Source organism: Eutrema salsugineum, unplaced genomic scaffold (genome assembly GCF_000478725.1).
Source record: "Eutrema salsugineum unplaced genomic scaffold, Eutsalg1_0 scaffold_15, whole genome shotgun sequence".
Taxonomy (NCBI): Eukaryota; Viridiplantae; Streptophyta; class Magnoliopsida; order Brassicales; family Brassicaceae; genus Eutrema; species Eutrema salsugineum.
The window spans coordinates 3634786-3662722 of record NW_006256867.1 but is presented as its reverse complement, the minus strand read 5'-3'; the positions used below and the strand labels follow the sequence as shown (position 1 = coordinate 3662722).

The 27937-nt window shown below is 37.9% G+C and overlaps 4 protein-coding genes across 6 annotated transcripts; all 4 read left to right on the top strand.

Annotated features, from left to right (window-relative positions):
• Nucleotides 1-9250: 9250 nt before the first annotated feature.
• LOC112088138 (B3 domain-containing protein REM12-like) lies at nt 9251-12600 on the top strand. Its single transcript, XM_024158345.1, has 7 exons — nt 9251-9637; nt 9929-9997; nt 10112-10233; nt 10675-11076; nt 11157-11639; nt 11758-12201; nt 12279-12600. The coding sequence occupies exons 1-7, from the start codon at nt 9580-9582 to the stop codon at nt 12519-12521; spliced, it is 1821 nt and encodes a 606-aa protein (XP_024014113.1). The 5' UTR covers nt 9251-9579; the 3' UTR covers nt 12522-12600.
• Nucleotides 12601-12707: 107 nt separating this feature from the next.
• On the top strand, nt 12708-18095 carry LOC18022324 (B3 domain-containing protein REM-like 1). Of its 3 annotated transcripts, none has more exons than XM_024158343.1 (12): nt 12708-13009; nt 13124-13207; nt 13313-13413; nt 14067-14228; nt 14319-14801; nt 14881-15421; nt 15508-15570; nt 15683-15801; nt 16360-16524; nt 16614-17102; nt 17184-17648; nt 17745-18095. In XM_024158343.1, exons 1-12 carry the CDS (start codon nt 12883-12885, stop codon nt 18006-18008), a joined length of 3063 nt encoding a protein of 1020 aa, XP_024014111.1. In that variant the 5' UTR covers nt 12708-12882; the 3' UTR covers nt 18009-18095. The 3 variants fall into 3 exon arrangements, with proteins under 3 accessions (XP_024014111.1, XP_024014109.1, XP_024014110.1); XM_024158341.1 differs by having other exon boundaries at nt 15508-15600; XM_024158342.1 differs by having other exon boundaries at nt 12709-13009; nt 15508-15591.
• A 648-nt stretch (nt 18096-18743) lies between these two features.
• On the top strand, nt 18744-23093 carry LOC18022323 (B3 domain-containing protein REM13). Its single transcript, XM_024158344.1, has 10 exons — nt 18744-18907; nt 18999-19284; nt 19397-19453; nt 19531-19658; nt 20034-20516; nt 20603-21067; nt 21165-21638; nt 21745-22251; nt 22354-22719; nt 22824-23093. Exons 1-10 carry the CDS (start codon nt 18836-18838, stop codon nt 23064-23066), a joined length of 3081 nt encoding a protein of 1026 aa, XP_024014112.1. The 5' UTR covers nt 18744-18835; the 3' UTR covers nt 23067-23093.
• Nucleotides 23094-25018: 1925 nt separating this feature from the next.
• Nucleotides 25019-27821, top strand: LOC18022322 (B3 domain-containing protein REM13). The gene is made up of 7 exons (XM_024158184.1): nt 25019-25096; nt 25178-25475; nt 25564-25647; nt 25727-25851; nt 26315-26821; nt 26914-27456; nt 27555-27821. Exons 1-7 carry the CDS (start codon nt 25025-25027, stop codon nt 27819-27821), a joined length of 1896 nt encoding a protein of 631 aa, XP_024013952.1. The 5' UTR covers nt 25019-25024.
• The last annotated feature ends 116 nt before the right edge of the window (nt 27822-27937 follow it).

Below are 27937 nucleotides of genomic sequence, written 5' to 3'. Positions count from 1 at the left end.
GGTTTAGGGTTGGGTATCATCTGAACGACCATTTACCGCGGTCCAGAGTCATACGACCGCGGTAAACTGGTGCTCCGCCGCGGTCAGAAAGACGCGGCCGTGGTCGAAGTGGTTTTTGCCGCGGTCCAAGCTCACGTGACCGCGGGGGCTTAACTGCAGCCTGTTCCTGCTTCTCTTTGGTTCCTGTTGGGCCGAGCAGTCAGGGACCATCCTTCTTTTTGTTTTTTTTGGTTTTTTGATTGTTTTGGCTTTTTATTTATAAGAAACACCTAAAACTAAGAAAAAAAAAAGATCAATAGAAAAAGAAAAAAAAATCCTAAAGAAAACAATACCTAAATGGATTGCCTCCCATTAAGCGCTTTTGTTTTAAGTCATTTAGCTCGAATTTGGTGTAGGACGTGGCTTAGTGCAATGAAGAAGACTTTGTCCTAAGACAAGTCTTTTTCAAAATCTCCTTGCTTTGCCTAGCAGGTTCCTCGTCACTCCAAAGTTCTTATTCAAACTCTTCTGATGCAGAACGTTTTCCTGCCTTGCTGTTATATGGGACAGCTTCTGTGAAGACATCTTTGTCGATATTAGCAAATGAAATCCTCCGGTTTGGCCAGTCCATTATAGCTCCGGAAGTTGCTAGAAAATACCATCCGAGAATCACTGAATGTGCTGCGTCTCTTGTTTCGACAATGTAGAAATCGACAGGCACAATGTAATCTCCTATTCTCAAAGGAATGTCGTGGGCTATTTCTTTAGGTGGTTCATTGGAATCATCAGCTAGACTAATCTTTGCTCTAGTCCTGCGCCGGTGCTTAATACCAAGTCTCAAAGCAATTTCCTTGGACATCATGTTAAGACAAGCTCCAGAAGCACAAAGTATATCTTTAAATATTTCACCTCTAATATAACAAGAGATGAGAAACTGACATGCACCTTCGATTTTGTGAAGTGTTCGAACAGGTTTACCTTTTCTGGTATGATTGAACAAGTCTTCTATTTCAGGGATTGATTCCTTGCTCTCAGAGAAGTAATGGCCTATCATGAAGTCTTTACAAGCTCTGGCAAAGGTAATTCCTTCAGGCAAATTTCAAACTACATCATTGAACTCATCGAGCTTTTCTTTGCTGATTTTGTTGGTGTAGTAGCTGCATTCTTCAAGTCTTTGATGGTGAATTGAGTAAACTGCATCATCAGGTGATGTCCTGGGAAAAGACAGACGTCTGGCTCTCCCAAAGTAGGTTCGGATATCCTCCTTTGTCTCCTTGCTATACCTAAAGAAAACTTGCAGGCAACCAAGATCCCATATATCATCGAAACCTGTATAAAGAGCGATCGTCTTCAAAAACTTGTTGAATTCAATGAGTCTTTCTCTGGAGATTGGTGCTCCTAGTTCCACCAATTTGTCTGGATTGCCTCCTTCTATAAACAGACGATAGTCTTCGTCCTCGAGGTATTATCCTTCATATTCATCTTCATATGCTAAAACTATGTTGTAGGGAAGTACCTCATCTTCTTCTTGAGATGCTTTGGAGCTGATGGCGTACATTGTCTGCTCAAGAAAAAGGGTCCTGACCATTCCAGCAGGTACATCTAATGAACATTGACCTGTGAAAATCGAAGAAGGTTGATGTGAATCTAACTGATGGTTTGCCGCGGGTGGAGGACACACGACCGCGGGAGAGGTACTATTTTCCGCGGGTAGAAGATTCTTGACCGCGGCCGGAGGGTTGTTGGCTGCGGTCGCGGGAGTTCTGACCGTGGGTGAGAGACTCCGAGATGGTTCAGTTGTTTCATCCTCTCCTTTGCCATCTAAACTGATTTTTGGATCTTCCAACTCTATTTCCTCTTCTTTTATGTCAAGATCCTTGATGAGAAGCTTTGAACCATAAGTTTCACGCCTTTGCATAAGCTTTTATACCTTCTTTTCGACTTCATCAAGAGCATAAACTACTTTGTCCATGGTTGAGTCAATCTCTTTTGCTTTGTCTCGAACCTTGTGTACTCCATCCCAAATCTCTTCCACGTAGGAGTAGGTCTGGTTGTTATAATCATTGATAGTTTCTTCTGCTTCATTGAGTTTGATCTCTGAGGTGCAGATGTTTCCACTAGCCTTGCGAATGCTGACTTCATTCTCTCCGACTCATCCTTCAACTGATTTTATCCTCTCTTTAGTCTCGGCGTCTTTGTTTGCTTGAGTCTTGATGGATTTAACTTGAGCAGAAATATCTTCAAGCTTTTTGTTAATTAAAGTGAGTCGACATGTTGTCAATTCTCTCATGAAGGGCGGCTCTTGATACGGCTTGAACTGCAATAAACTGCACGATTACGGCTTCAAGCTGACTCAATCGATTACTGAGCTGGGCGTTCTCATCTTGCTGGAGAATCTGGTGAGGTTGGCGATGCATAGATCATCTAGGGTTTGCCATTGGAGGTGCGTAGGGCTCGTCTAGGTATGCTCGGTAGTTTGGGTCTGAGATTCGAACTTCGTCGTAAAGATCGCGCATGTACTGCTCTTCTCTGCGTCTGGTGGCCTTAGGAGTGTTGTAAAAACCTCCCTCGTAGTAGGGACTTCTATTTATAGGGTTCATTGCTTTGGGAACTGAAACAATGAGGACCAAAAACGAAAACTTGTAGAAAAAGGGTTCTAGAGTCGATTTACCAACCTTTCTTAGGGTTTTGCGGAAAAGAAAATGTGTGCCTTCCCCGGCAACGGTGCCAAAAACTTGATGTGTTTTCTGCTAGAGGGTTGTCAAGTTTTACCCTAAATGAAATCAATAGCCGCAAGTGCACAACTGATCGATTCTAATACTTAGGGATCGAATCCACAGGGAAAGAGGATATTTCCTGCAAAAACCTTCGAAAGAAATATAAAGTAAGGAAGTCCAGAACCAGGCGATATTTGTGAGGGTTTTGGTGGTGTTTTTAAAACGTAAAAACTAATCTTAACGAGAAAATACGGGAATTAAAATGACCTAAAAACTAAACTTAATGAAATCGACTAAAAACAAGAAAAACGGCTAAACCTAATTGCTTAAATGAAAATTGATTAAGAGAATGAAAATGATGAACTAAAGCTTGAAATAAAATCGATGTAAATCAATAGAAAAGAGGCGCTGGGTTTCAGGGAAGTTTTCTCCGGGGTATGAACGATTCAAAACATTGCTAAAGAGTAAATTTAATAAGATCTTAGCTAAAACTTTTCGAACTAGAGTCACGGACGTATGAATACGCCACTGTCATGATCATAGATAACTATCTCTCTCAACCATGACCAGTAGGTTTCCACTCTGGCCCTGGAAGAGAAAATATGCATTGTGTTTAAGACTCGTTAGCATTCAAAAATCGCCCATAGGTAGGTTACTCCTATGTTTGTTTTGCTCTCCCAAACTAGATCTGACACCGGATGAACACTTTCGTGTCACCAAGCATCTGGATCAGATTGTAGTTCTTGATGCTACTCCCATGCATTAAAAGTAAATTCATAAGAAAAAGTTCTAAGATTCGGCTTCAATAGCTCATGAAATCCTCATCGTACATATATATCCCCATCAAAAATCCCTTTGACCCAACAATAAAACTACTCAGACACGATGAACGAAATCAAAAACATAGTATTAAAAGGTAGAGCAATAATCGAAATTGAAAAAGAAAGAACAAGGGTTCAAGAGATAGATCTCTCTCTTCCTAAACCTAAAAACAAAAGCTTAAAGTAAATTTCTTCTAAATTATTTTGTCTCTCCTCTTCTCTCCATAAAAACAACCTAAATAATAAGTATTTATAGTCTCCAATGCTCCATGGTGTCTAGGGTTCCGCAATTGAGGCTTAGAAAATGATTTGGGCTTCAGAAATGGGCTTTCTAACTTGGAGTTGGCTGGCCGCGGTCAGAAAGTGCGTGGCCGCGGGGAATGGATGCTTGGCCGCGGTCGGGTAGCCTCTGACTGGGGTCAAATGGTTGTTGGCCGCGGGTGGAAATGCTTGTCGGCTGGTTTACGGGACATCTTGCTCTTCGCGTAACTTTTGATTGAACCGTTGGTTTGTCAAGCTGTAAAGTGTGCTGGAAATCTGATAGTTCCATCTTTGCAATCTTCAAATTTGAGCTGGATCAGACGGTGAGAAGGCCTTCAATCGGGGGTGAACTTCTGACGGTTTGATTCTGAGCTGAAAATCTGGTCTTCTATCCATTTTGTTAAGTTTTTCCCTAAATTTCCTGAAAAGAGTCTTGGAACTACAAATACTAGAAAAACGTAATAAAAGTACTTGAAAGCAATAAAAAACATAGAAAAAGTATTTCAAAACGATCCGAAAAAATGGTAAAAATACGGTGTTATCGATCTTATAACAAAGCTATTGACAAGGCACATGCTATGCCTGTGGTTCAGAGTTTTGAGATGGTGAGAAGACAGGCTATAGTAAGGAGTGAGCTGAGAAGGAGAAAAACTCGCAAACATAAAGGAAAACACAGTCTGAAGGTTGGACTTGCCATCTCAGAAAAGGAAAAAGAGGTTAAAAGGTGTAGATCAATCTCTCGCCGTGATCGTATCTTTGAAATGAGCGAGCAAGGCCAAAATCACACAGTTAACATGAAGGAAAAGACATGCATATTTAGGAGATGGGATCTAACAGAGATTCCATGCCGTCACGCCCTAAGAGTTGTGTTTGACAATTAGAAGAAGTTCAAGGCTGATGATCTGGTTTCAGATTGGTATTTAAATTCTAAATGGAAGGATCAATACACTGATTCCATTGAGCTTGTCAACGGAAGTAAGTTTTGGAAATGTAATGGTGAAACATTTTGACTTTAGTATAATCTGTTATGTTATCTCAACTGATAACACCTGATTTTGACCACTTTTATGGATCACTTTCAGTATCTTATGCAGGTGTTTTTACTCAGTTTTAAAGGTTTTATAAGTGTTTTCCATGTTTTGGAGTTTTAAAAGGCTTTTCAGGAAACTTGGGACTTTAGAGTGCATTTTGGAGCAAAAGTACATTTTTGGATCAATTCAGGCCGTCAGAAGTTAGACAACCAATGAAAACCTTCTCACCGTCTGATCATCCCCAAATTTGGAGAACTTATAGAGGAGACAACCATTTTTCGAACACTTTTGGAATCAAAGCAGTCCAACGGTTAGATTTACAGATATCATCAATGCACTGAAGGCCGATCAACACAAGTCCAGTCAAGCACAAGTGCTTTCACCCGCGGCCAGCCTTCTTCCCACCGCGGCTCAAGAGGTTTCACCCCCGGTGGACCTATGTCAAAACCTTAGGAGCCCAACTAAGGCCCAAGACACTTCCTGCACCCATTTTACAAGCCCTAGACGCCCAAGACTTGGAGAAACACTATAAATACTCACTTTTATGTCTTTTGTAAGAGAGCCTCTTTCTTCTCTTTGAGAGAGAACTCATTTGTAGTTTTAGGTTTTATTTTTATGCATTTGTAGAAGCTCTCCATTGCCACTCTGCCTTCAATAAGAGAAGTTTTTCTGCAACTTTTGTTTTTTACTTTTCTTCTTCTTAGTTCAAAACTGATGATGATGTCTACCTCAGCCATGTCTGAGTAGTCACCTAGTTGGGTGAAAAGATAATCCAAAGGGACCCCATGTTCGAATGACATCTAGGTTTTTAGGAAAAGGATTTCGATTTTTAACATGATTCTCCCATTCATCCAAATCTCAAAGCGGTAATTCTGGATTGATCACCCAGAATCCAATCCTAGGTTTAATCCCAGCCACGAGAGTGTTGTATTTGGGTTGCCTGAACTCGATCTTATGGACATCACCATCGTAGGAGACGAAAGCTACCTACGGAGGATACATAAGCAGAGATGGATTCTGATCTACAAAGCATGATCTTGTTCTGGCATAAGAGCGAGAGTTAATTGACATGAACAAGTGATTAGATGATTAGAGTGACGAGAGTTGGCTAATCTTACATGTGTCTATCATAGTTTCAGAGTCATAGAAAATTCTTGCCTAAATTCCTTGTGTTTTATAACATGAACCCTAAAGATGAACCTTGAACCCAATGCCGTTTTTCATATAGTTTTCAACCGATTTTTATTTCCAGCTTTTTAATTCTCTGCATAACTAGATTTAGTGACAAACCAAAACCCCTTTTTATTAGATTAGGTTTACGATTGTTTTTACCATCAGTTAGAAGTCCTCAACACACAGATCTCTGTGGATTCGATCCCTAAGTACTACTGTGTTTGTTGTGCACTTGCAGCTTGTCTAGGGTAAAACTTGTGTTGCCCACTGCACTCACATCATAAACCTACCTGGAATCTCTGAGAAAGCCTTTGAATTACGATGAAGTCATTCCGAATTGATTTCAAACACCACCCAAACTCTATTTATAGATGTTCTTCTCCAATTTCTGGGTTTCAAGTTGATGAAAGAAGACATATGTTTTGTTTGATTTTTTAAAAATATAATAATCTTCAAACAACGTTGTTTTGCTATATTTTTTCCAGAATTTTAAATCTAAACAACGTCATACTATATTTCTTTTTGCAAATTAACGGATTGACTAACAGAACTAAAGTCAATGCACGAATTGGCAAAAAACAAATTTAATGGGGTTTTGATTTACCAATTTTAAGAAGTGAGGTACTGATTAGTGCATCAAAATTGTTTGAGTACTAATTGGTATCAGTTTATGGTGTTTTGATAGTAATCGGCCTTTTTCCCAGCTTTTACCCGGTTAGACTTCTCATCCGAATATAATATTTTCATTTTGTCTGATCATGTATTTGTATATTCCAATATCTATTCTATTAAAACATAAGCACTTTTAGTACTTGCAACCAAACATTTCTAAAGTTTTTTAAAAATTAATTGTTTAAAAACTTTTTTAAGATTATCCTATTTTATTGTAAGATTATCCAATCAATGTATGGCTTGATCGATGGATTTTTGATGAAAACCCTCGAGCTCCTTTTAGACGACAATTGTTCTAGGACTTAAACTTGATGGTGAGGGATCTCATTGATCCTCAAACTCGAACCTGGGACAGAGGAAAGCTCGACGATGTGATTGTGCCTGAAGATGTTGGCAGAATTCTCCAACAAAAACCAGCCTTTGGAAAGAAAGATAGTTTTGAATAGGTATATAACAAGAGTGGGGAATATTCGGTTAAATCAGGGTATTGGTTGGGGAGGAAACTAAGACAATCGGAAGTGAGAACAGAGGCCATGGTACATCCATCCCTTAACCCGCTCAAGGCACAAGTGTGGCAGGTGAAAACTACCTCGAAAATCAAAGTTTTTATGTGGAAGGCGCTGAGTGATGCTCTGTCGGTATCAGATGGATTGAAAGCCAGAGGTTTAGTGGTGGATGAGGTGTGTCAGATCTGCGAGGGAAATGGTGAATCAATCAACCATGTTCTCTTTGAGTGTACATTGGCAAGATAAGTATGGGCGCAGACAAATTTCCCTTTTCCAAGTGAAGGTTTTCATACAAGCTCAGTCTTTGTGAATTTCTCATATTTGTTCCAATGCCAAAAGGACCAACGGATTCCGGTGGAGATAAGGAGAAGCTTTCCATGGATCGTGTGGCAATTATGGAAAAATCGCAATGCTTATATTTTCGAGGGAAAGGCTTATACAGCCACACAAACAGCAGAGAAAGTATGGGATGATTCGAATCACTGGTTTGTGGTGCAAGAGAGACACGACATCGAACGAGTGGAAGGCCACTCTGGTGGTGTCGCCAAAAACCGGAGATGGATTCCTCCTGATTTAGGATATGTCAAATGCAACATAGCGGTTGCGTGGTCAAGAAGGAAACACCTCTGTGGTGCGGCATGGATTGTTCGCAATGCCGAAGGTAATGTGCTCCTACATAGCCGGAGAGCTTTTGGAAATATTGATAATTTACGAGAAGCAAAGGCAACTAGTCCTTAATGGGCAATTGAAAGAATGTGTAGTCATCGGCTGGAGAAAGTGTTGTTTGAAACGGAAGCAACGGATATAGCGGATGCTATTCAACGTCCTCAAGCGTGGCCGGCATTTAGAGGCCAGGTTGCAGAGTTTAGAGAAGCCTTACAGGGGATTGTGGAATGGAATTGGACAAAGGAGAGCCATATGACTAACCTACCTGCTTTCAAGATGGCTAGGAGTGTCATAAATGAAGATAGAATCCAATCCTATGTGGCTCAGGGAGAACCAGTTTGGCTGCGCGAACTTTTGCAGTCTGAAAAACCGAACACTGATGTGTGAGGATGTTTCTTTGATATAACAAAAGCTGTCTGGAAAACCGAACACTGTTTTGTGTGAGGTTGGTTTTCGATGTAACAAAATAATGTTTGTCTCGGTTTGGTTTGAAATTTAATAAAAGTTTTCAGTGTTAAAAAAAAATACATTTTCTTTTATATATAAATCTAATTCTAAAATTAGATATTAATTTAGGTTTCAAAAGATTTTCTTAATATATAGGTTATATTTAATTTAAAATTTAAAATATTTTCAAAAAATTGCGATTTTAAATTTAATTATAAAAATTAGATATTAATTTAAATTGTTTTTAGACTTCCTCAAATATAATTTAGATTTAATTTAACATTTGAAATCTAAATAATATTTTCATAATGACACATATGATTAAAAAATATATTCTTGTATTTTTTTTAATCATAATTATTCAGTCTAAAATTTCACATATTAAAAATTAATAACTATTTATATTACATGGTAATTTGATGGGGCGAATTAGTTTTGTTTTTTTAATAATTATGTTTTTATGTGGATTAAGTTATCAAAACATTCAAAATTTTAAGCTAAAAAGTATTTTAAAATTAATAAATATTTATATTATATAGTAATATGAATATACATAATATAATTATGTTTTCTAACCACAATCATTTTCGGATTAATAGAATGAACGAGTTAGAATAGAATTATATTTTTATAATAACTGTATTTTTACAATTAATAGAATGATCGGGTTAAAATTATGTTTTTATGATTGTAGTTATAATAATACTAAAAAAAATTATATCTAAACAACAAAAATAAATCTTTGTCACTTGTTAGAAAAATTATATTCCAAAAAAATTTAAATTACATTAAAATCTTGATTAATAAAAAAAAATTCCAGTGCATCAGCACAGGGTAAAAAATAGTAAATATTTTAAATGAAGAAAAAAACATTTACAACCCAAACCAAAATCAAACCAAACTACAAACCCAGTTAGCTTTTATCGGGTTAGAAGTTAGATACTTTTAAATTCTCATCCGAATATAAAAATATTTTGATTTTGTCCGATCAAATCCCCCAAATACAAACAAATCATCCATCAGAATACAACTGTTCATTTGTATACTCTCCGCGCCGAGATTTCGAATTTTTCCAAAGATGTAATGCTTAACACTCACATTTGCTCCCTGAGAAGAACAAAAAGTTGTGTTTTTTTCTTCTCTGTCCTGAAAAGAAATCTCTTTTCGCCTAGAAATTTCTAGGGTTTGGTTGAAGATCTTTCGACATTGCCGATTCCTGTATTTTTCTTCTCGAAGCTTCCAGAGGAAAGAAGTGTGGAGTAGAAGATGCTCTGTGGAAAGAAAAAAGATATTAGCGGCTTAAGAGATGGTGTTACATTTGTCAGATTTAGGACCGAGCAGCAACAATGATCAGGACAAGATGGGTAAAGTTTGGTTCTTTTTCCTTTCAACGAAATTTCTGCGTATGGGATATTTTCGTGACAGAGAGCTTGCAAAGTTGAAGTTTTTATGTGAGAGGAAAGTGGGACTCGAAATAAATTTTAGGGATTTTTGTGATTCTGGTCTTGGAAATACAAAAATCATACTGCGAAATCTTGAAACTTTCAAATAATTTGTGATGTTTTTGTTTAGTCTTCTTTTTTTTTTGGTGAAAGTTTTTGTTTAGTCTTGTCTATATACAAATACCTCTCATATTCCTACATGTTTTAACGCAGGTTACATTTCAATGAAGAAGCATCAGCACCCAAGATCAGAAGACTATGGTGGTGATGATGACAACACCGGTAACTTCAGTTCTGTTCTATCTTGTTGTATTGTCCAAGATTACTTGCTTTGGTGAGGTTTTAAAACTAAATATCAAAGATTTTGACATGTTTGGTTTGTTTCCACTGATACAGAACTTGCGAGAAAGAAGAAAGCTAAGATGAACAAGTCAGAAGCAGAAGCTGATTCTTCTTCATCAGACCACTCTTGTTTTGTGGCCCTTGTCACGGCTTCTAATCTACACACAGATGCTCTGGTGCTCATACTTTTTTTGTTGTTGCATAGTTTGGTTAAGTCACTTTCTAAACCAAAACATGCTAACAGTTATTGTTGTTCAGTCTGAGACAAAACCTGTTGAAATCAAATCAAAAGTTAATTTCAATATGGTTTTGGTTCGATTTTCTAAGACATATATGGGTAAATGTATGCATTTTCTAAATTTGTTTTTAGTTTCGTTTGGTTTACTTTGGCGTGTATAATGAAGTAAAACCAAATTTCATTTCGATTCTGTTTGGTTTGCTTTGGATTACATTGATTTGGCCTATTTGCTTATTAACTATTTCATGATACTAAAGAAAGTGACTTTTGCTAAATCATTATTAAGTTGCTTAGTCATGACGCTAAGACAAAGTGTTATACAGCTTGGTGTCATGAGAAAAGACTGAAAATGTCTGAATCTTTTTTTTTTGTTTGGCAGTATCTTCCAAAAGATTTCACAAGCTCAAATGTTCTTAAAAGGGAATGCCGCAAGATTGTTTTAACAGATGGAGGAGAAAGATCCTGGGCACTGGATCTGAGGTTCAACAAATCATGTGATAGTTTCTACATAACGCGAGGTTGGAGAAGTTTCTGTGAAGAAAATGGTAGAAAAGAAGGAGGCTTCTTTGTTTTCAAACTAGTTGGAAACAGTGAAACGCCTTTTCTCAGTTTCTGTTCCACTGAATCTTTCAATGATGGAACAAACAAGAACAGTAAAGAATCGTGTATGGAGTTGGAAAGAAAGAAGAATCATCTGAGATGTATAGATTCAACTTCACCAATCGAAAACCGATTCGTGACATTGACACTTCCACAGTGCAGCCTCAGAGACAGTAGAATTGTGAGCTCATCAATCAACTCTTGTTTTAGAAGATTAGCTAATTTTATCACACTTATATTCTCCGCTTAAATTTTTTCCAGTTTATTCCATTGCCATTCCTGAGAGAAAATGACTTGGACAAACCTCGGTTGATAACTCTGTTGGGAAAAGATGGCACAAAGCAGGTGGCAGATCTTCGACGGGACGGAAGTGGAAGAATGAGATTGACAAAAGGCTGGAGAGAGTTTGCTAAAGCAAACGGCTTAAAGGCAGGCGAATCCTTCACGTTGGAGTCAATCTGGAAAGACAAAACTCCTATGCTCAGATTGGTCCATACAGATTCTAGCAGTGATGGAAGGCAACAAAGACAATGCTATTCAAAAGCTAGCGAGAAAGAGTCTGTTTCCACAGAGAGTAGAAGAGAAAAAGCAAGCAAGAAAGTGTCTCCTCTTAGCAGTGGTAAACAGATCAGCAAAGAGGAGAGAAAGAAGAATCATCTGAGATTTAGAGATTCACCTTCACCAAGCCAAAACCCATTTGTGACGTTAACAGTTACACATGACAGCCTCAGAAATTGTAGACTTGTGAGTTCATAAATCAAATTTTGTTTCAGAGCGTTAATTAGTTTGATCACTTTCACTCATGTATATATATATATATTAAAACGACGTGAAAAAACTCCTCCGTTTGAATCTTTTCCAGCATCTTCCACTGTCTTTCATGAGAAAAAATGGCTTGGACAAATCTGGGATGATAACTCTGTTGGGTAAAGATGGTACAAAGTGGCCGGCAAATCTTCTACGAGAAAACGCCACAGGAAGAATGAGTTTGGGAAAGGGCTGGAAAGATTTTGCTATAGCAAACAGCGTAAAGGCGGGTGAATCCTTCACACTGAAGTCACTTTGGAAAGACAAAACTCCTATGCTTAGTTTGGTCCATACAGATTCTAGCAGTGATGGAAGGCAACAAGGACAATGCTATTCAAAAGCTAGCGAGAAAGAGTCTGTTTCCACAGAACCTAGCGGTGAGAACAAGACCCAAGGAGCCAAGAACAATAGAGAAGAGAAGAGACATTCATCTTCAGGAATCGGAAATCAGTTTGTGACATTAACACTCAAACCTGAAGATGTCAGAGACTGTAAACTAGTAAGTCTTTCATTCTTGGTCGAAGTGGGTTAGTTTCTGTCTTGATTCTATTATGTGTTTATTGAAATCCTTTGCAGATTCTTCCAAGTCAATTCATGAAGGCTAATGGCATCAACAAGCTTGGGAAGATAACTATGTTGGGCAAAGATGGAACGAAGTGCTCGGCTTATCTATTGTCAAGAGATGGATTCATGGCTTTGGGACTTGATTGGAGTGGCTTTTGTGAGGCTAATGGCGTCAAGACAGGAGAGTCTTTCACTTTGGAGTGTATCCATAAGCAAGTCACAACTCCTGTGTTTAAGTTTTTTTCAAACTCTTGAGATTAAGACGAAAACAAAATGACTGATCAAAAGCATGTAAAGTCAAGTGTTTACAAACTTTGCCTTTTTGTGAAGTTAAAGAAGCTAACCAATATATGTATGTGTTTTCGGAGTTTAAAGAATCAATTTTTGGACTTTATGTTAGTTTTATTATGAAAATCATATAATAAACGAAGATTTGATTGTTCATCATCCGTCTCCAAAATTTCTAGGGATTTTGTTGTGTGTTTCCGACAGTAACGATTTCGCTCATTCTCTGAAAAGAACAAATCTTGGGCTTCTTATGAAGTACGTCGAATCCAACGCTTCCCTCATCGATCTCGTACTCACTGTCGGCTGAAAATAGTTCGCTGTGACGCTCATGATCTTCGAATCCGCAAAGTCGTCGTTTTCCTCAGACATGGAAGGAGATATGATGTTCCAGGTCTCAAATTTAGGACCCAACTGCTCTGAGATTCGAGACGTACCTGCTACAATCAACAACATCGGTATGATTTTACACTTTGGGATCATAAGAACTGCAAAGCTTTTTTCCGGAAGACGAAACTGTGAGTGGAATTCAAATTAAAAAAAAAAAAGGTAATTTCTTTTTGTTGTTTTAGGTAACATTTCGATGAAAAACAATCACCACCCAAGAAAAGAAGCAAGCTTTATATCAAGTCATGGTGATGATCTTGACAACATCGGTATGTCCACTTCTTTTCATCAGACTATTTGCCTTGTGAGGGATTGTTTCAAGAAAATAAAAAGCATCTGAGTGAGCTTTAAATGTGGAGTGTTTTCTGATGCAGAGTTCACAAGAAAGAAGAAAACGAAGAAGAACAACCCAGAAACTGAAGCATTTTCTACATCAGACCACTCTTGTTTTGAAGCCCATGTCTCAGCTACGAATGTACGTACAAATTTTTTCTTTACTTCAAGGGTTTGCATTCTCTCGTTAGCTGATTGAACTGTTTGTTTCTAGGATTAGGCATTTCTTTTTTGGTTTATAGAATTTCAAATTTTTCTTTACTTCAAGGGTTTGCATTCTCTTGCTAGCTGATTGAACTGTTTGTTTCTAGGATTAGGCATTTCTGTTTCCGTTAATCATGAAACAAGAAAAAGTGCTGTGTAGCTGGAGAAAATGCCTGAACCTTTTTTGTCCAAGTGATACGCAAACGGGTCCTTAGTGAGCTTTTGTTTCTAGGCATGGACATGTCGGTTTTGGTAACAAGTTCAGTTTGAATATAAAGGTTAAAACAGCAAGGATTTGATTTTAGTTTTTCGTTGATCGTAACACTTATGTAGTAGCTATATGTATTTGGTCAGATTACTTGAGTTTCAGTGAAAATTTGCTGAATTAAAGCCATATTTCGTTTTGGTTTTGTTTGATTTGATTTGGTATACTTTCCCACTCTTAGACTTGTTTGTTTCATATAGAATCATGAAGCTAACCAAATATCGACTTGATCTGTCCCTTTCTTTGATCTCATGAGGAGGAAATGCTTATAATTTATGACCCTTTCCTTCACCGGTTCATCTGATCTGTCTCTTGTGTTCATTTAGTGTTTGGACTTTCGTCTACAAGATTCCACAAGCTCAGATGCTATTAGAAAAAAATGTGACAAAAAGTATAGTTCGAGACGGATGGTAAAATCATATGAGTCAAGTGAGAAACGATTTGTAACATTTACACTTGCACCTGTCGATGTCAGACATTGTAGACTGGTAAGATTGTCATACCAACTGTTGATACACAGGGTTAGTTTTCTCTATTCTACTCTTATTTGGTTTTGACACCTGTTCAAATCTCTTCAGCGTCTTCCAATGCAATTCTCCAGAGAGAATGGCATCAATAAGCCTGGCAAGATATATCTGTTGGGTAATGATGGTTCAAAGTGGCTGGCAAACCTTCTCCTGGAAAGCAGAGGAAGAATGACAGTGGGAGACGGCTGGAAATCATTTGTCAAGGCAAACGGCTTAAAGATCGGCGAATCCTACACACTCGAGTTGAAATGGGAAGACACAACTCCTGTGCTCTGTTTGTGCCCTGAAGAGTATAGCATGTACAGAGGAGCAGGAGGGTGTTCAGAAGCAAGCGAGAAAGAGTCTCTTCTCATACAACCTAGCAGCGGAAACGAAATTATGACAATTGAAAACATAGATGAAAATAGGAAAGAGGAGAGCAGCTCATGGGAGAAAGAGAAGAATCATCTGAGAAGGAGTGATTCAACGTCAACAAGCCAAAACCGATTCCTGACACTAACAATTACACCTGACAGTCTCAGACATGGTCGACTGGTAAGTTCAACAATCAACTCTTGCTCATTTTATCGCATAACAAAAGGGTATATGAATTTTTCGTTCATATCTTTTCTAGCGTATTCCATTGCAATTCATGCGGGAGAATAGGATGAACACGCCTGGGGATATAACTCTTTTGGGTAAAGATGGTGCAAAGTGGCTGGTAAGCCTTTTACTGGAAAGAAGAGGAAGAATGAGTTTGGGAAAGGGATGGAAAGATTTTGCTAAAGCAAATGGCTTAAAGACGGGCGATTCCATCACGTTGGAATCAATTTGGGAAGACGCAACTCCTGTGCTCAGTTTGCTCCGTATAGAGCCTAACAGTGATGGACGGCAACAAGGTGAGTACTCAATAGCAAGAGAGAAAGAGACTATTTTCACAGAACTTAGCAGTGGAGAGAGCAGAAAGTATCCTCTTGGAAGGCTAGATTCGTCTTTAGCAATCCAGTCAACAGTTTCACCTGAAATAGGTGTTTCTCATCATCTTCGAATTGGCGAGATCGCCGTTTTCCGACATGAAGGAGATATGATGTTCCAGGTCTCAGATTTCGGACCCAGCTGCTGTGAGATTCGAGATGTACTAACTCCAATCAGAAACCATTATCAGGAAAACATTGGTAAGATTGATTATAGCTATCCTTCGAACTGAAGTTAATCTGGATGATGGAAAACAATTTTAGGGGTTTTTTTTTTCCTGATACAGGTAGCATTTCGTTAAAAATGCATCCGCACTTAAGAAAAGAAGCAGGCTTTTCATCATATGATGGTGATGATCAGTACAACATTGGTATATTCAGTTGAGTTCTCATCTATTTTCTTGTAGTATCATATCTAGATGATCTAAAATCACTTGCTTTGGTGGGGTATTTCTTATACAGAGCTTCCGAGAAAGAAGAAAGTGAAGTTGAACAACCCAGGAACAGAAGCAGTTTTTTCATCAGACCGCTCTTGTTTTGTAGCACACGTGACAGCTTCAAATCTACACACAAATGCTCTGGTGATTATATAATTCAGTTTACTTTACTCCATTGAAATCTCTTGCTAAAATTTTTTGCATACTCATTAGCTGATTTCTAGGGGTAGGAATTTCAGTTTTGGTCAGTCATGAAAGTAGATAAAGTGTTCTACAGCTTTTGTCACATGAGGAAATGCTTAAAATACCTGAACCCTTTTTGTCCAATTGATGTGCAAATTGGTCCTGAATGAGAACTGTTTCCTCCTAGGGATAGGCATTTTGGTTTTAAGATACCTAATCAACAATATAATTTGGTTTTCGTTGATTGTAACATCTTACGTAGCTATATGCATTTTGTCAGTTTGATTAACTCTGGGTTCTGAGCATATTTGCTGAAGTAAGACCAATTATCATTTTGGTGTTGTTTGGTTGATTTGATATGGTTTGCTTTAATTTGGTTTATTTTCCCCCTCGTAGATGTGTTTCATTATAAAATCACGACGCTTACTAAATTGCCATCGTATTGATTCCTTATATTTAGTGATCCTTCTTTCGTTGACCAGTCTTGAGTGATTTGATCTGAAACTTGTGCATATACAGCCTCTTCCACAAGAGCCTCTTCCACAAGATTTCTCAAGCTCAGATGGTCATAACAGGAAATGTCCCAAGAATAGTCCGACACAGATAATCTCATCATATTCTTCAAACGAGAAGCACTTAGCAACATTTACACTTGCACCTGTCAATGTCAGAAATTGTAGACTGGTAAGATCGTCATATCAACTTCTTACTCAGAGGGTTAGTTTTCTCTATTCTACTCGTGTTGGTTTTGACTCCTGTTCAAATCCCTACAGCGTCTTCCAATGCAATTCACGAGGGAGAATGGGATAAACAAGCCTGGGAAGATATATCTGTTGGGAAAAGATGGTTCTAAATGGCTGGCAAATCTTCTCCAGGAAAGCAGAGGAAGAATGACTTTAGGAGACGGCTGGAAAAGTTTTGTTACAGCAAATGGCTTAAAGACGGGTGAATCTTTCTCACTCAAGTTGAATTGGGAAGACACAACTCCTGTGCTCAGTTTGTGCCCTGCAGAGTATAGCATTGACAGTAGAGAAGAAGGAGGGTGTCCAGAAGCAAGGGAGAAAGAGCCTCTTCCCATAAAACCTAGCAGCGGAAAAGAGATCAGCATATCCTATAACAACGAAGATGAGAACAGCAAAGAGGAGAGCACCTCTTGGGAGAGAGAGAAGAATCAACTAATATCGAGCAATTCAAGTTCACCCAGCCAAAACCGATTTCTGACATTAACTATCACACCTGACAGTCTCAGACATGGTAGACTGGTGAGTTCATCAATCAAACTTTATTCGTTTTATCGCATAACGTAATGGCGTCTTTTAATTCTCTGTTCATATCTGTTCTAGCGTCTTCCATTGCAATTCATGAGGGAGAATAGCATGAACACGCCTGGAGATATAACTCTTTTGGGTAAAGATGGTGCAAAGTGGCTGGTAAGCCTTCTACTAGAAAGAAGAGGAAGAATGAGTTTGGGAAAGGGATGGAAAGATTTTGCTAAAGCAAACGGCTTAAAGACGGGCGATTCCATCACGTTGGAGTCAATTTGGGAAGACGCAACACCTGTGCTCAGTTTGCTCCGTATAGAGGCTAGCAATGATAGAGGGCAAAGTGAGTTTTCAAAACTGTCTCTTTCCACAGGACGTAGCAGTGGGAACAAGACAAGGAAAGCAGAGAACAATAGAGAAGGGAGTAGCTCAGGGGAGTTTGAGAAAAGTAAAGATCTTCTTAGAAGAGTGCATTCATCTTTAGCAATCCAAAACCGAATCGTGATGTTAACACTTACACCTGAAGATGTCAGAGATTGTAAGCTGGTAAGCTCATCAACGTCTCTTGCTTTAGAGGTGGGTTAGACTTTCTGTTTTGAATTCTAATGGCTAACGAAATGTGTTTGTTCAAATATCTCACAGCATCTTCCTAGCCAATTCATGAGGACTAATGGCATCACCAAGCCTGGAAAGATAACTATGTTGGGTAGAAGCGGGATGAAATGGTTTGCATATTTACTATCAAACGACGGAGCTGTCGCTTTAGGAAATGGTTGGAAAGGTTTTTGTGAGGCTAATGGCGTGATGGTAGGAGAATCTTACATTTTGGAATACATTCCCAGAGAAGACACAGATCATGTATTTAAGTTTTGCTCCAACTTCGGAGACCAAATACATAACTGGTAACTAGTACCAAGTTTTTTCAAAACTTTTTTTATGTGGTTATAGCACGGAACGATGCTCAAGGTATATATATATGGATACATTTGGAATCGACTTGGTTTGGTGTCTTGACCATGAGTAGCTTTCTAACAATGGTTTCTTAAGGAGAACCTGTTTTATTTTATGGCACACATGAGATTACCATTAAGATGGTAAGGTTCACCTTTGACTTTGAGTCTAGCGTGAGCAGAAAATGCAGGCGAGAATCTTAACACTCCAAGCTTTTTATGGACATCCAAAATCCACAAAATTCTTGACTGTGGCTAATGCTGGTACTATTGTAGCATCCATTGACACTGAAACTCCATGGCCAGGGTTTGAGATGCATCTTCTTGCTGAGTTAGACACCATCTGTTGTTTACATGAAATGTTTGGAGTGTTATTGCTCTACAATCGTTGCTGCTTCATCTGTTTGTATTAATCACGATTTTGAGGACGATGCAGCAAGAAAAGTAAACTCCTTTGCTTATTCTTCAGAGACTTTTATTGCCTTCATAGGTTTTAGAGATTATTTCCTGCGTTTACTTTTGCTTCATAACTGGATTAAAGAAATGAATCTTCTGATCAAGTTCTGCTTGAAAACAGAGAGACAGTGTCCTTGTGTTATAATTCGGATTTTTTAGTTAACGAAAAAAAACATGCCTTCGTAACAATTAACAATTTTTGCCACCGCCAAAATCCGTTAGAGTCAAGACGAAAAGGAAAATATTTTTCTTTTGTGTTACCTGAGAAATTTTCTAGGGTTTTTTTTTTTTTTTTCTTGTTTGGTTTCTGTTGAAGTGCTTTCAACAATGGCGAAATCAACGCTTCTTCTCCACCCGCAATTCTTCCACACACTTGTCCCTGGCTTCCACACTCACCTCGTAACCACTCTGTCTACTTCTCTCTTTTGTCCCTCTCCGAATCAGCTTATTCAGTGGAGAGATTCTTCTGATTCATTTATTTTGTTTGTAGATGATTCCTGTAGACTTCTTCTCTATGTATGTTGAAGGAAAGAGGAGTGTGGAGAAGACGACGGCTGAGCTGAAATCTGACTCGTCGGACATAACCTGGAGAGCGAAGATGACTGGTCGGAGACTCAGTGACGGCTGGGAAGAGTTTGCCGTCGCTAATAACTTTCGAACCGGCGACGTCGTCCTTGTCAGATATGAAGGAGATTTGGTCTTTCATGTTTCGGATTTAGGACCAAATTGCTGTGACGTAACGTTTCCAAGTAACAAGGATCAGAACAACAACAACTGTAAGTCTTTCTTCTGCGTTTGGACAAGAATCAATGTTTTCAAAGACGAAACTGTATTAGAAAAATCAATTTGGGCGGTTTTTTTTTTCTTTTTCTTCTTCTTCTAAATCAGGTGACTTTTTATTGAAAAAGCATAAGCATCCAAGAACAGATGTTGGTGATGATGAAGGTAATTTTACTTGTATGAATCTTTTTAAAAAGAAGATTGTATATGAGGTTGTAACATGTGGGATGTTTATGAAATAGAGGTTCCTAAGAAGAAGAAAGTCAAGAAGAAGAATAGTGTTGATGAAACAGAAGCGGATTCTTCTTCATTAGACAACTCTTGTTTTGTGGCCAATGTCACGGCTTCGAATCTATGCACAGATACACTGGTATTGTAGTTTGATCACTCACTACATGAACGACTGTTTCTGTGTTTCTATTTTGTTTTGGTTCGGTCTGATAAAACGTCTTAGGTGACTATATATTTTAGCTTCAAGTTGGATTTGGTGTATCCTTGTTTACTTTGGTGTGATAGAAAACTTGCCGAAATAAAACTGGATTTATGCATGGTTTCATTTGGATTGGTTCGGTTTGTCCTATTTGCTTACTTTCCTGCATATAGAATCATGTAACTAAAAAAAAGGTCTTGTTAATGTTAGTTATATATTATTGCTAAGTTGTTTAGTCATAAATCTAAACACAGACTCATGAGCAAATGCTGAACCTTTTTTAATATGCCTCTTTTGTTAATTTGGTGTTTGCAGTATCTTCCACAACATTTCACAAGCTCAAATGGCATTACAATAAAATGCCGCAAGATTGTTTTAATAGATGGAGGGGAAAGATCATGGGCATTGGATCTGATGTTGGACGAAACATCTGATACTTTTTACATAAGCCGAGGTTGGAGACGTTTCTGTGAAGAAAACGGTAAAAAAGCAGGAGGCTTCTTTACGTTTAAACTAGTGGGGAACGGGGAAACTCCTGTGCTCAGTTTCTCCCCTACAGAATCTATCGATAATAGAAGGCCTAGAGACTGTTCTGAAGCTACCGGCAGAGTATCTCTTTCCACAGAACTTAGTAACAAGGAAGCGGACATAGAAGGGGAGAGGAATGAAGACGAGTGCAGAATACTGGAGACAGAAAAGAAGAAACGGAGAGTTTTATCATATGCATCATATTCACCATGTCGTAAGCGATTCGTAACATTTACACTTCCACCTGATTATGACAGAATTCGTAGATTGGTAAGTTCATCAAAAAAACATTTCTTGCTCCTGCACTTACTGGTTTTGACTGCATATTTATTCGTCCTCTGTTCAAATATCTACAGACTCTTCCAAAGCCATTCGTGATGGAGAATGGCATCAACAAGGGTGGGGAGATATATCTGTTGGGTAAAGATGGTAGAAAGTGGCCAACAAGCCTTCTGCTGGACAAGACAGGACAAATGAGGTGGAGAAAGGGTTGGAAAGAATTTGTTAAAGGAAATGGCTTAGAGTCAGGCTTCACGCTCAAGTTGATATGGGAAGGCACAACTCCTGTGTTTAGTTTGTGCTCTGCAGAATCCGCCAGTGACAGAGAGGAAAAAGAGTTTTCAAAAGCTGTCGAGAAACAGTCTATTTTCAAAGATCCTAGCAAAAAAGATAAGATCGGAAAAGATGAGAATAAGAAAGAGGAGAGGAGGTCAATGGAGAGAGGGAAGGATCATCTGAGAGGGAGGAATTCAACTGCATCGAGCCAAGATCAATTTTTGTCATTTACAATTACACCTTATAGTGTTGAAAAGTGTATACTGGTAAGTCTATCAAACAACTTTGGTTTCAGGTGTTGTTAGTTTATTGTACCTTTTAATGGTTTTGACACTTTTTCTTTTCTGCTTAAATCTTCCACAGCCTCTTCCAAGGAAATTCACGAGAGAGAATGGCATCAACAAGCCTAGGATGATTACTCTTCTGGGCAAAGACGGTATAAAGCAGCAGACGAAATTGCTATTCAGCAAAGGAAAAAAAGCGGCTTTGGGAAACGGATGGAAATCTTTTGTTAAAGCAAACGGCTTAAAGATTGGCGACTCTTTCACGCTCAAGTTGATTTGGGAAGAAACAACTCCTATGCTCAGCTTGTGCCATGGAGAATGTAGCATTGACCGAGGAGAATCTTCAGAAACAGACCAGAAAAATTCTCTTCCCATAGAACCTAGTAGCTGTGAGAAATTAAGCAAAGACGAGAACAGTAAAGTGGAAAACAAGGAGACCATGTCAATGGAGAGAGAGAAGAATCATCTGAGAGGAAGGGAGTCAACTCCATCGAGCCAAAAACAATCTGTGACATTAACAATGACACCTTATAGTGTCAAAAAGTGTATACTGGTAAGAACATCAAACAACTTTTTCTCAGGGGGTTGGTTTCTTTACTGTAACCACTTTTTTAATGGTTTTGACACATTTTTTTGCTTATTATTGAAATTTTCCATAGCGTCTTCCAAAGGCTTTCACGAGGGAGAATGACATCAACAAGCATGCGATGATTATTCTGTTAGGGAAAGATGGCATTAAACATCAGACGAAATTGCTGTGGGACAAAGGAACAGGAATAATGACTCTGGGAAAAGGCTGGATGGATTTTGCTAAAGCAAACGGGTTAAAGACTGGCAACTCCTTCACGCTCAAGTTGACATGGGAAGACACAACTCCTGTGCTCAGCTTGTGCCATGCGGAATGTAGCATGGACAGAGGATCAGGAGGAGAATGTTCAGAAACAGACCAGAAAAAGTCTCTTCCCATAGAACCTAGCAGCTGTGAGAAAATAAGCAAAGACGAGAACAGTAAAGAGAAAAACAACAATGAGGCAAATAAGAAAGAGGAGACCATGTCAATGGAAAGAGAGAAGAATCATCTGAGAGGGAGGGATTCAACTCCATCGACCCAAAAACAACTAATGACATTAACAATTACACCTTCCAGTTACTCAAAGTGTAAACTGGTAAGTTTATCAAACAACTCTTGTTTCAGAATTCAGATGATTAGTTTTTTCTCTTGTACTCTTATTGGTATTATACGTATACTTCTTTCAAATCTTTTCCAGACTCTTCCAGCACAATTTGCGAGAGAGAATAGCTTGAACAAGCCTGGAATGATAGATCTGTTGGGAAAAGATGGTAAAAAGTGGATGGTAAATCTTGTACAGGATGGAGACGGAAGAATGAATTTGGGAAACGACTGGAAAGAATTTGCTAAAGCAAACGACTTAAAAACAGGCGAGTCTTTCAAGATGGAGTTAATATCAGAAGACGGAACTCGTATGCTCAAATTGGTCCATTCAAACCCTAACAGTTCAAAAGCCAACGAGAAAGAGTCGACAGAACCTAGAAGCAGAGATTCATCCTCAGCAATCCAAAACCGAACCTTGACATTAACACTCACACCTGAAGACGTCAGAGCCTGTATACTGGTAAGTTCAAAGTTCATCAAACAACTCTTGTCTTAGAGATGAGTTAGTTTCTGTCTTGAATCTATTTGGTAACCAAATGTGTTTGTTCAAATATATTTTTGCAGCATCTTCCAAGTCAATTCATGAAGGCTAATGGCATCAACAAACTTGGAGAGATAACTATTTTAGGTGAAAACAAAGTGGAATGGTCTGCATATCTATTGTCCATCAGAGATGGAACTGTTGCTTTAGAAAATGGTTGGGATGAGTTTTGTAAAGCTAATGGCGTGAAGTTAGGAGAATCTTTCACTTTGGAGTTCGTTTATGAACTTAACACAAGCATTGTACTCAAGTTTTGTTCTCGGTAGACTTAATACGAAATTGACTTTTAAAAATATAGAGGAAGTATCCCGCTAACGGTCGGATATTATTTCTAAGTGTCAACTGTAAAGATACTTACAGGCGGGGGCGGAGCAATTGTAGTAGAAGTGGGGTCTAGTGCCTCATTCTTTTTTATTTTTTTAAATATTTAATTAAATTTAATTAAAAATAAATATAATATAGTGGTAAAAATAAAGTGTTCCATATTAATAATTTATGCTCCCAACTAAACTTTTTTCTAGATCCGCCACTACTTATAGGTCCAAATAAAATTCATAATCCGTTATTTACTATACCACAGAGGCACATAAGATGAAATTTGGTATACATTAGAGAGAAGTTTACTAGGGTTTTCTTTATTGTGCTTCGACAATGGCGAAAGATAACATGCTTCTTCTTCATCGCCTCATCGGCAATGCTTCCACACACTTTCCTGGCTTCCACACTTGACTCGTAACTTGTATTAATCATATTACTTTAAGTCAATCTCGCCGGAGATTATTTGGATAGAATCTGAAGGCCCAAATCAAGCCCATTGTTTATTTCCCTCAGGCTCAATTTAACACAAAAATTAGTTTCTGACTTCGTTTCAATTTCAGGTTCGATTTTGATTTTGATTTTGATTTTGATTCGACTCTCTGTTTTCCATTTTTTTTGTGTGTCACTATTTAGTCCAAACCAACAATGCCTTTGTTTTTCCGTTTATTTACCAATTTGTGCCACTGCCCAAAATCCGTTATTTTGAATTTGGTTGTATTTTAAAGAGAAAATTTCTAAGGTTTATTCTTTCGAGAAAAATGCCAAAAAGTACCTCATTTATTTAATTTTTGGAAGAATCATCCACCAACTTTTAGCGTTGCCAAAAACTCACACAAACTATTTTTTCGATGCATAAAAATACATAAGTTTTTTAAAGTTTCATTTCCCCCTCTAATTTCACGGCCATTAACATACATAACGGAATCAATAAACAGCGTTAATTTTTTGTAGGAAAAAATACTAAAAAAATACATCAACTATTTAATTTTGCCAGAAATTCACACAAACTTTTTGCATTGCCAGAAATCCACACAGACTATTTTTTCAATCTATAAAAATACACAAACTTTTTATAATTCTATTTTTTTTCTCCTCAAGTTTCACGGTCGTTATGTTAGTTTTTTGTAACACGTGCTAACTACATATCATTGTTACCCTTAAAAAATCTTCAAATTGATTTGGGGAAGAAAAATCTACACCCTAATTTTTCTCTCTCTTTTAGAAATTGAGTGAAATCGGTTGAAAAATATGGTTGGTAGTATAAATCGAGTCGGAAACATTGTGTGTTGTGATATGTAAGACTAATAAGAGCAATTCGAGGAGATGATGTATATGTTCTAAACATGATTTATTGCTTTATTGACCATATTTTCAACCGATTTCACTCAATTTCTGAAAAGTAAGAGAAAAAAATTAGAGTTTAGGTTTTTCTTTTTAAAGGTAATAATGATATTAATTTGACAGTAATTAACACGTGTTATAAAAAATTAACGCAGTTTTTTGATTTTGTTATGTCTATAATGACCGTGAAACTTGAGGAGGGAAAATGGAATTATAAAAAGTTTATGTATTTTTATAGATTAAAAAAATAGTCTGTGTGGATTTCTGGCAATGCAAAAAGTTTGTGTGGGTTTCTGGCAAAATTAAATAGTTGATGTATTTTTTAGCATTTTTTTCTAACAAAAATTAACTCTGTTTATTGATTCCGTTATGTCTGTTAACGGCCGTGAAATCAGAAGGAGGAAAATGAAGCTTTAAAAAACTTATGTATTTTTATGCATCGAAAAAATAGTTTTATGGTTTTTGGCAACGTTAAAAGTTCGTGTGTGATTCTTCCAAAAATTAAATAAATGAGGTATGTTTTGGCATTTTTCCCATATTCTTTCTTCTGCTTCGACAATGCCGAATGGCGAAACCAACGCTTCTTCTTCACCCGCAATTCTTCCACACTCTTGTTCCTGGCTTCAACACTCACCTCGTAACTACTACCATGCCTCCTTCTCTCTTTTTTTCTGTCTCCGAACAGCTTAACTCACAGATATTGATCTTTATTTTGCAGACGATTCCCTTAGAGTTCTTCTCCAAGTATATCGAAGGAAAGACCAGTGTGGAGAAGACGACGGCTGAGCTGAAATCTGACTCGTCGGACATAACCTGGAAAGTGAAGATGACTGGTCGGAGACTCAGTGACGGCTGGGAAGAGTTCGCCGTCGCTAACAATTTTCGAACCGGCGATGTTGTCGTTGTTAGATATGAAGGAGATATGGTCTTCCATGTTTCGGATTTAGGATCCAGTTGCTGTGAGATTCAAGACATTCCGCCTTTGAGCAACAACAGTTATGGTCAGGACGACATTGGTAAGTGACTTCTGCGATTTAAAGATGTCATTGTAAGACAAAACTGCAAAATCTGGTAATTTTAGTGATCTTTTCTTCTCCAAATCAGGTAAAAATTTGTTGAAAAAGCGTCTGCACCCAAGAACACAAGTGGTCTTTTCATCAAACGATGTTGATGATGAGGATAACTTAGGTAATTTTCACTTCTCTTGTATTGTATGAGTCCAATCTAAGTATCAGAGGTTTAAACATGTAAGATAATTATGATACAGAGATTCCCGTAAAGAAGAAAGCGAAGAAGAACAGTCCAGAGGCAGAAGAAGTTTCTTCTTCCTCATCAGACGACTCATGTTTTGTGGCCATGGTCACGCCTTCGAGCCTACGCACAGATAAACTGGTGATTGCTCTACTCCTGCATTTGCAAAAATCTCATACTTATAATATTTTTGCATAACTGTGGTTTCATGACTCACTAAATGAACGGCTGTTTCTAGTGTTGGGGGCTTAGATTTTAGGAGAAAATTTGTTGAAGTGAAATCAAAAGTTAGTTAATTGCAATTCGGTATTGGTTTGATAAGAAGTGTTAGATTACTGTATGTATGTTAGAAGTTGGATTTGGTTAATCTTTGCTTACTTTGGTGTGGGAGAAAACTTGCAAAACTGTTCGTTTTGATGCTGTTTGGTCTAGTTTGCTTTCATGTGGATTGGTTTGATTTGCCCTTATTCACCTACTATTCCTATTTTCATGCCTATAGAATAATGTAACTAAAGAAAGAGTTTGTCCACGTTTGCTATATTATTTTTTGCAAGTGTTTTCTAAGTAAATTAATCTAACTCTTGTGTTAATCTGGTGGTTGCAGTATCTTCCACAATATGTCACAAACTCAAGTGGTATTACAAGAAAATGCCGCAAGATTGTTTTAACAGATGGAGAGGAAAGATCATGGGCATTGGATCTGAGGTTCAGCAAGTCATCTGATAGTTTTTACATTAGCCGAGGTTGGAGAAAATTCTGTGAGGAAAACGGTCGAGAAGCAGAATCCTTCTTTATGTTTAAACTAGTGAGAAATGGGGAAACGCCTGTGCTCGGTTTCTGCCCTTCAGAATCTTGTAATGATAAAAGGCAAAGAAACTGTTCAGAAGCTAGCGGGAGAGAATCTTTTTCCACAGAAATTAGCAGCGGGGAAGAGAACATAGAAGGGGAGAGCAGTGAAGACGATTGCAGCTCAATGGAGTCACTCATGGAGACAAAAGAGAAGAAGTGTAGCCTGAAACGAAGAATTTTGTCATGTTCATCATATTCACCACGTTATAAGCGTTTCGTAACATTTACACTTCCACCTGATTATGACAGAATTCGTAGATTGGTAAGTTCATCGAAAACAACTCTTGATTCTTCCCTTGTTGGTTTTGAGTCTTTTGACGCATATTTATTCGTCCTCTGTTCAAATATCTTCAGTGTCTTCCAAGGTCGTTCCTGAGGGAGAATGGCATCAATAAGACTGGGGAGATATATCTCTTAGGTAAAGATGGTAAAAAGTGGCTGACAAACCTTCAACGGGACAAGAACGGAACAATGAAAATGGAAATGGGTTTGAAAGATTTTGTAAAAGCAAACGGCTTAAAGATGAGCGAGTCCTTCACACTGGAGTTGATTTGGGAAGACACAACTCCTATGCTTAGCTTGTGCCCTGCAGAATGTAGCATTGACAGAGGAGCAGGAGGAGAGTGTTCAGAAACAGACCAGGAAAACTCTCTTTCCATAGAACCTAGCAGCTATGAGAAAATAAGCAAAGACGAGAACAGTAAAGAGAAAAACAAGAAAGAAGAAAATAGGAAAGTGAATACCATGTCTATGTTCCATGCAAAGTCTAGCTGTTCAAAACCTAACGAGAAAGAGTCGGTTTCCACGAAACCTAGAAGCAGAGATTCATCCTCAGCAATCCAAAACCGATTCGCGGAATTAACACTCACACCTGAAGATGTCAGAGCATGTAAATTGGTAAGTTCATCATCCAATCTTGTTTCCGAGTTGAGTTAAGTTTCTCTTTCTTATATTCCAATTGGTAACGTAAATGTGTTTGTTCAAATTTCTCCCAGCATCTTCCAAGGCAGTTCATGAAGGCTAATGGCATCGGCAAGCTTGGGAAGATAACTATGTTGGGTAAAGAAGGAACGAAGTGTTCGGCTTTTCTTTTGTCAAGAGATGGATTCGTGGCTTTGGGAATTGATTGGAAATGGTTTTGTGAGGCTAATGGCGTTAGAACAGGAGAGTCCTTCACTTTGGAGTTCATTTCTGAACAAACCAAAACAACTTATGTACTTAAGTTTTGTTCTCGGGAGACTAATAAATACAAAATTTGTTAATTATCAGAAAGTGAGCATTAAATATAGGGAAAATGAAGAAGGTCTACAATAAATAGGATCCATAATAAAGGGAGATTACTTAATTAAACTTTAAGCCTTTATCCAATCAAAAAGAA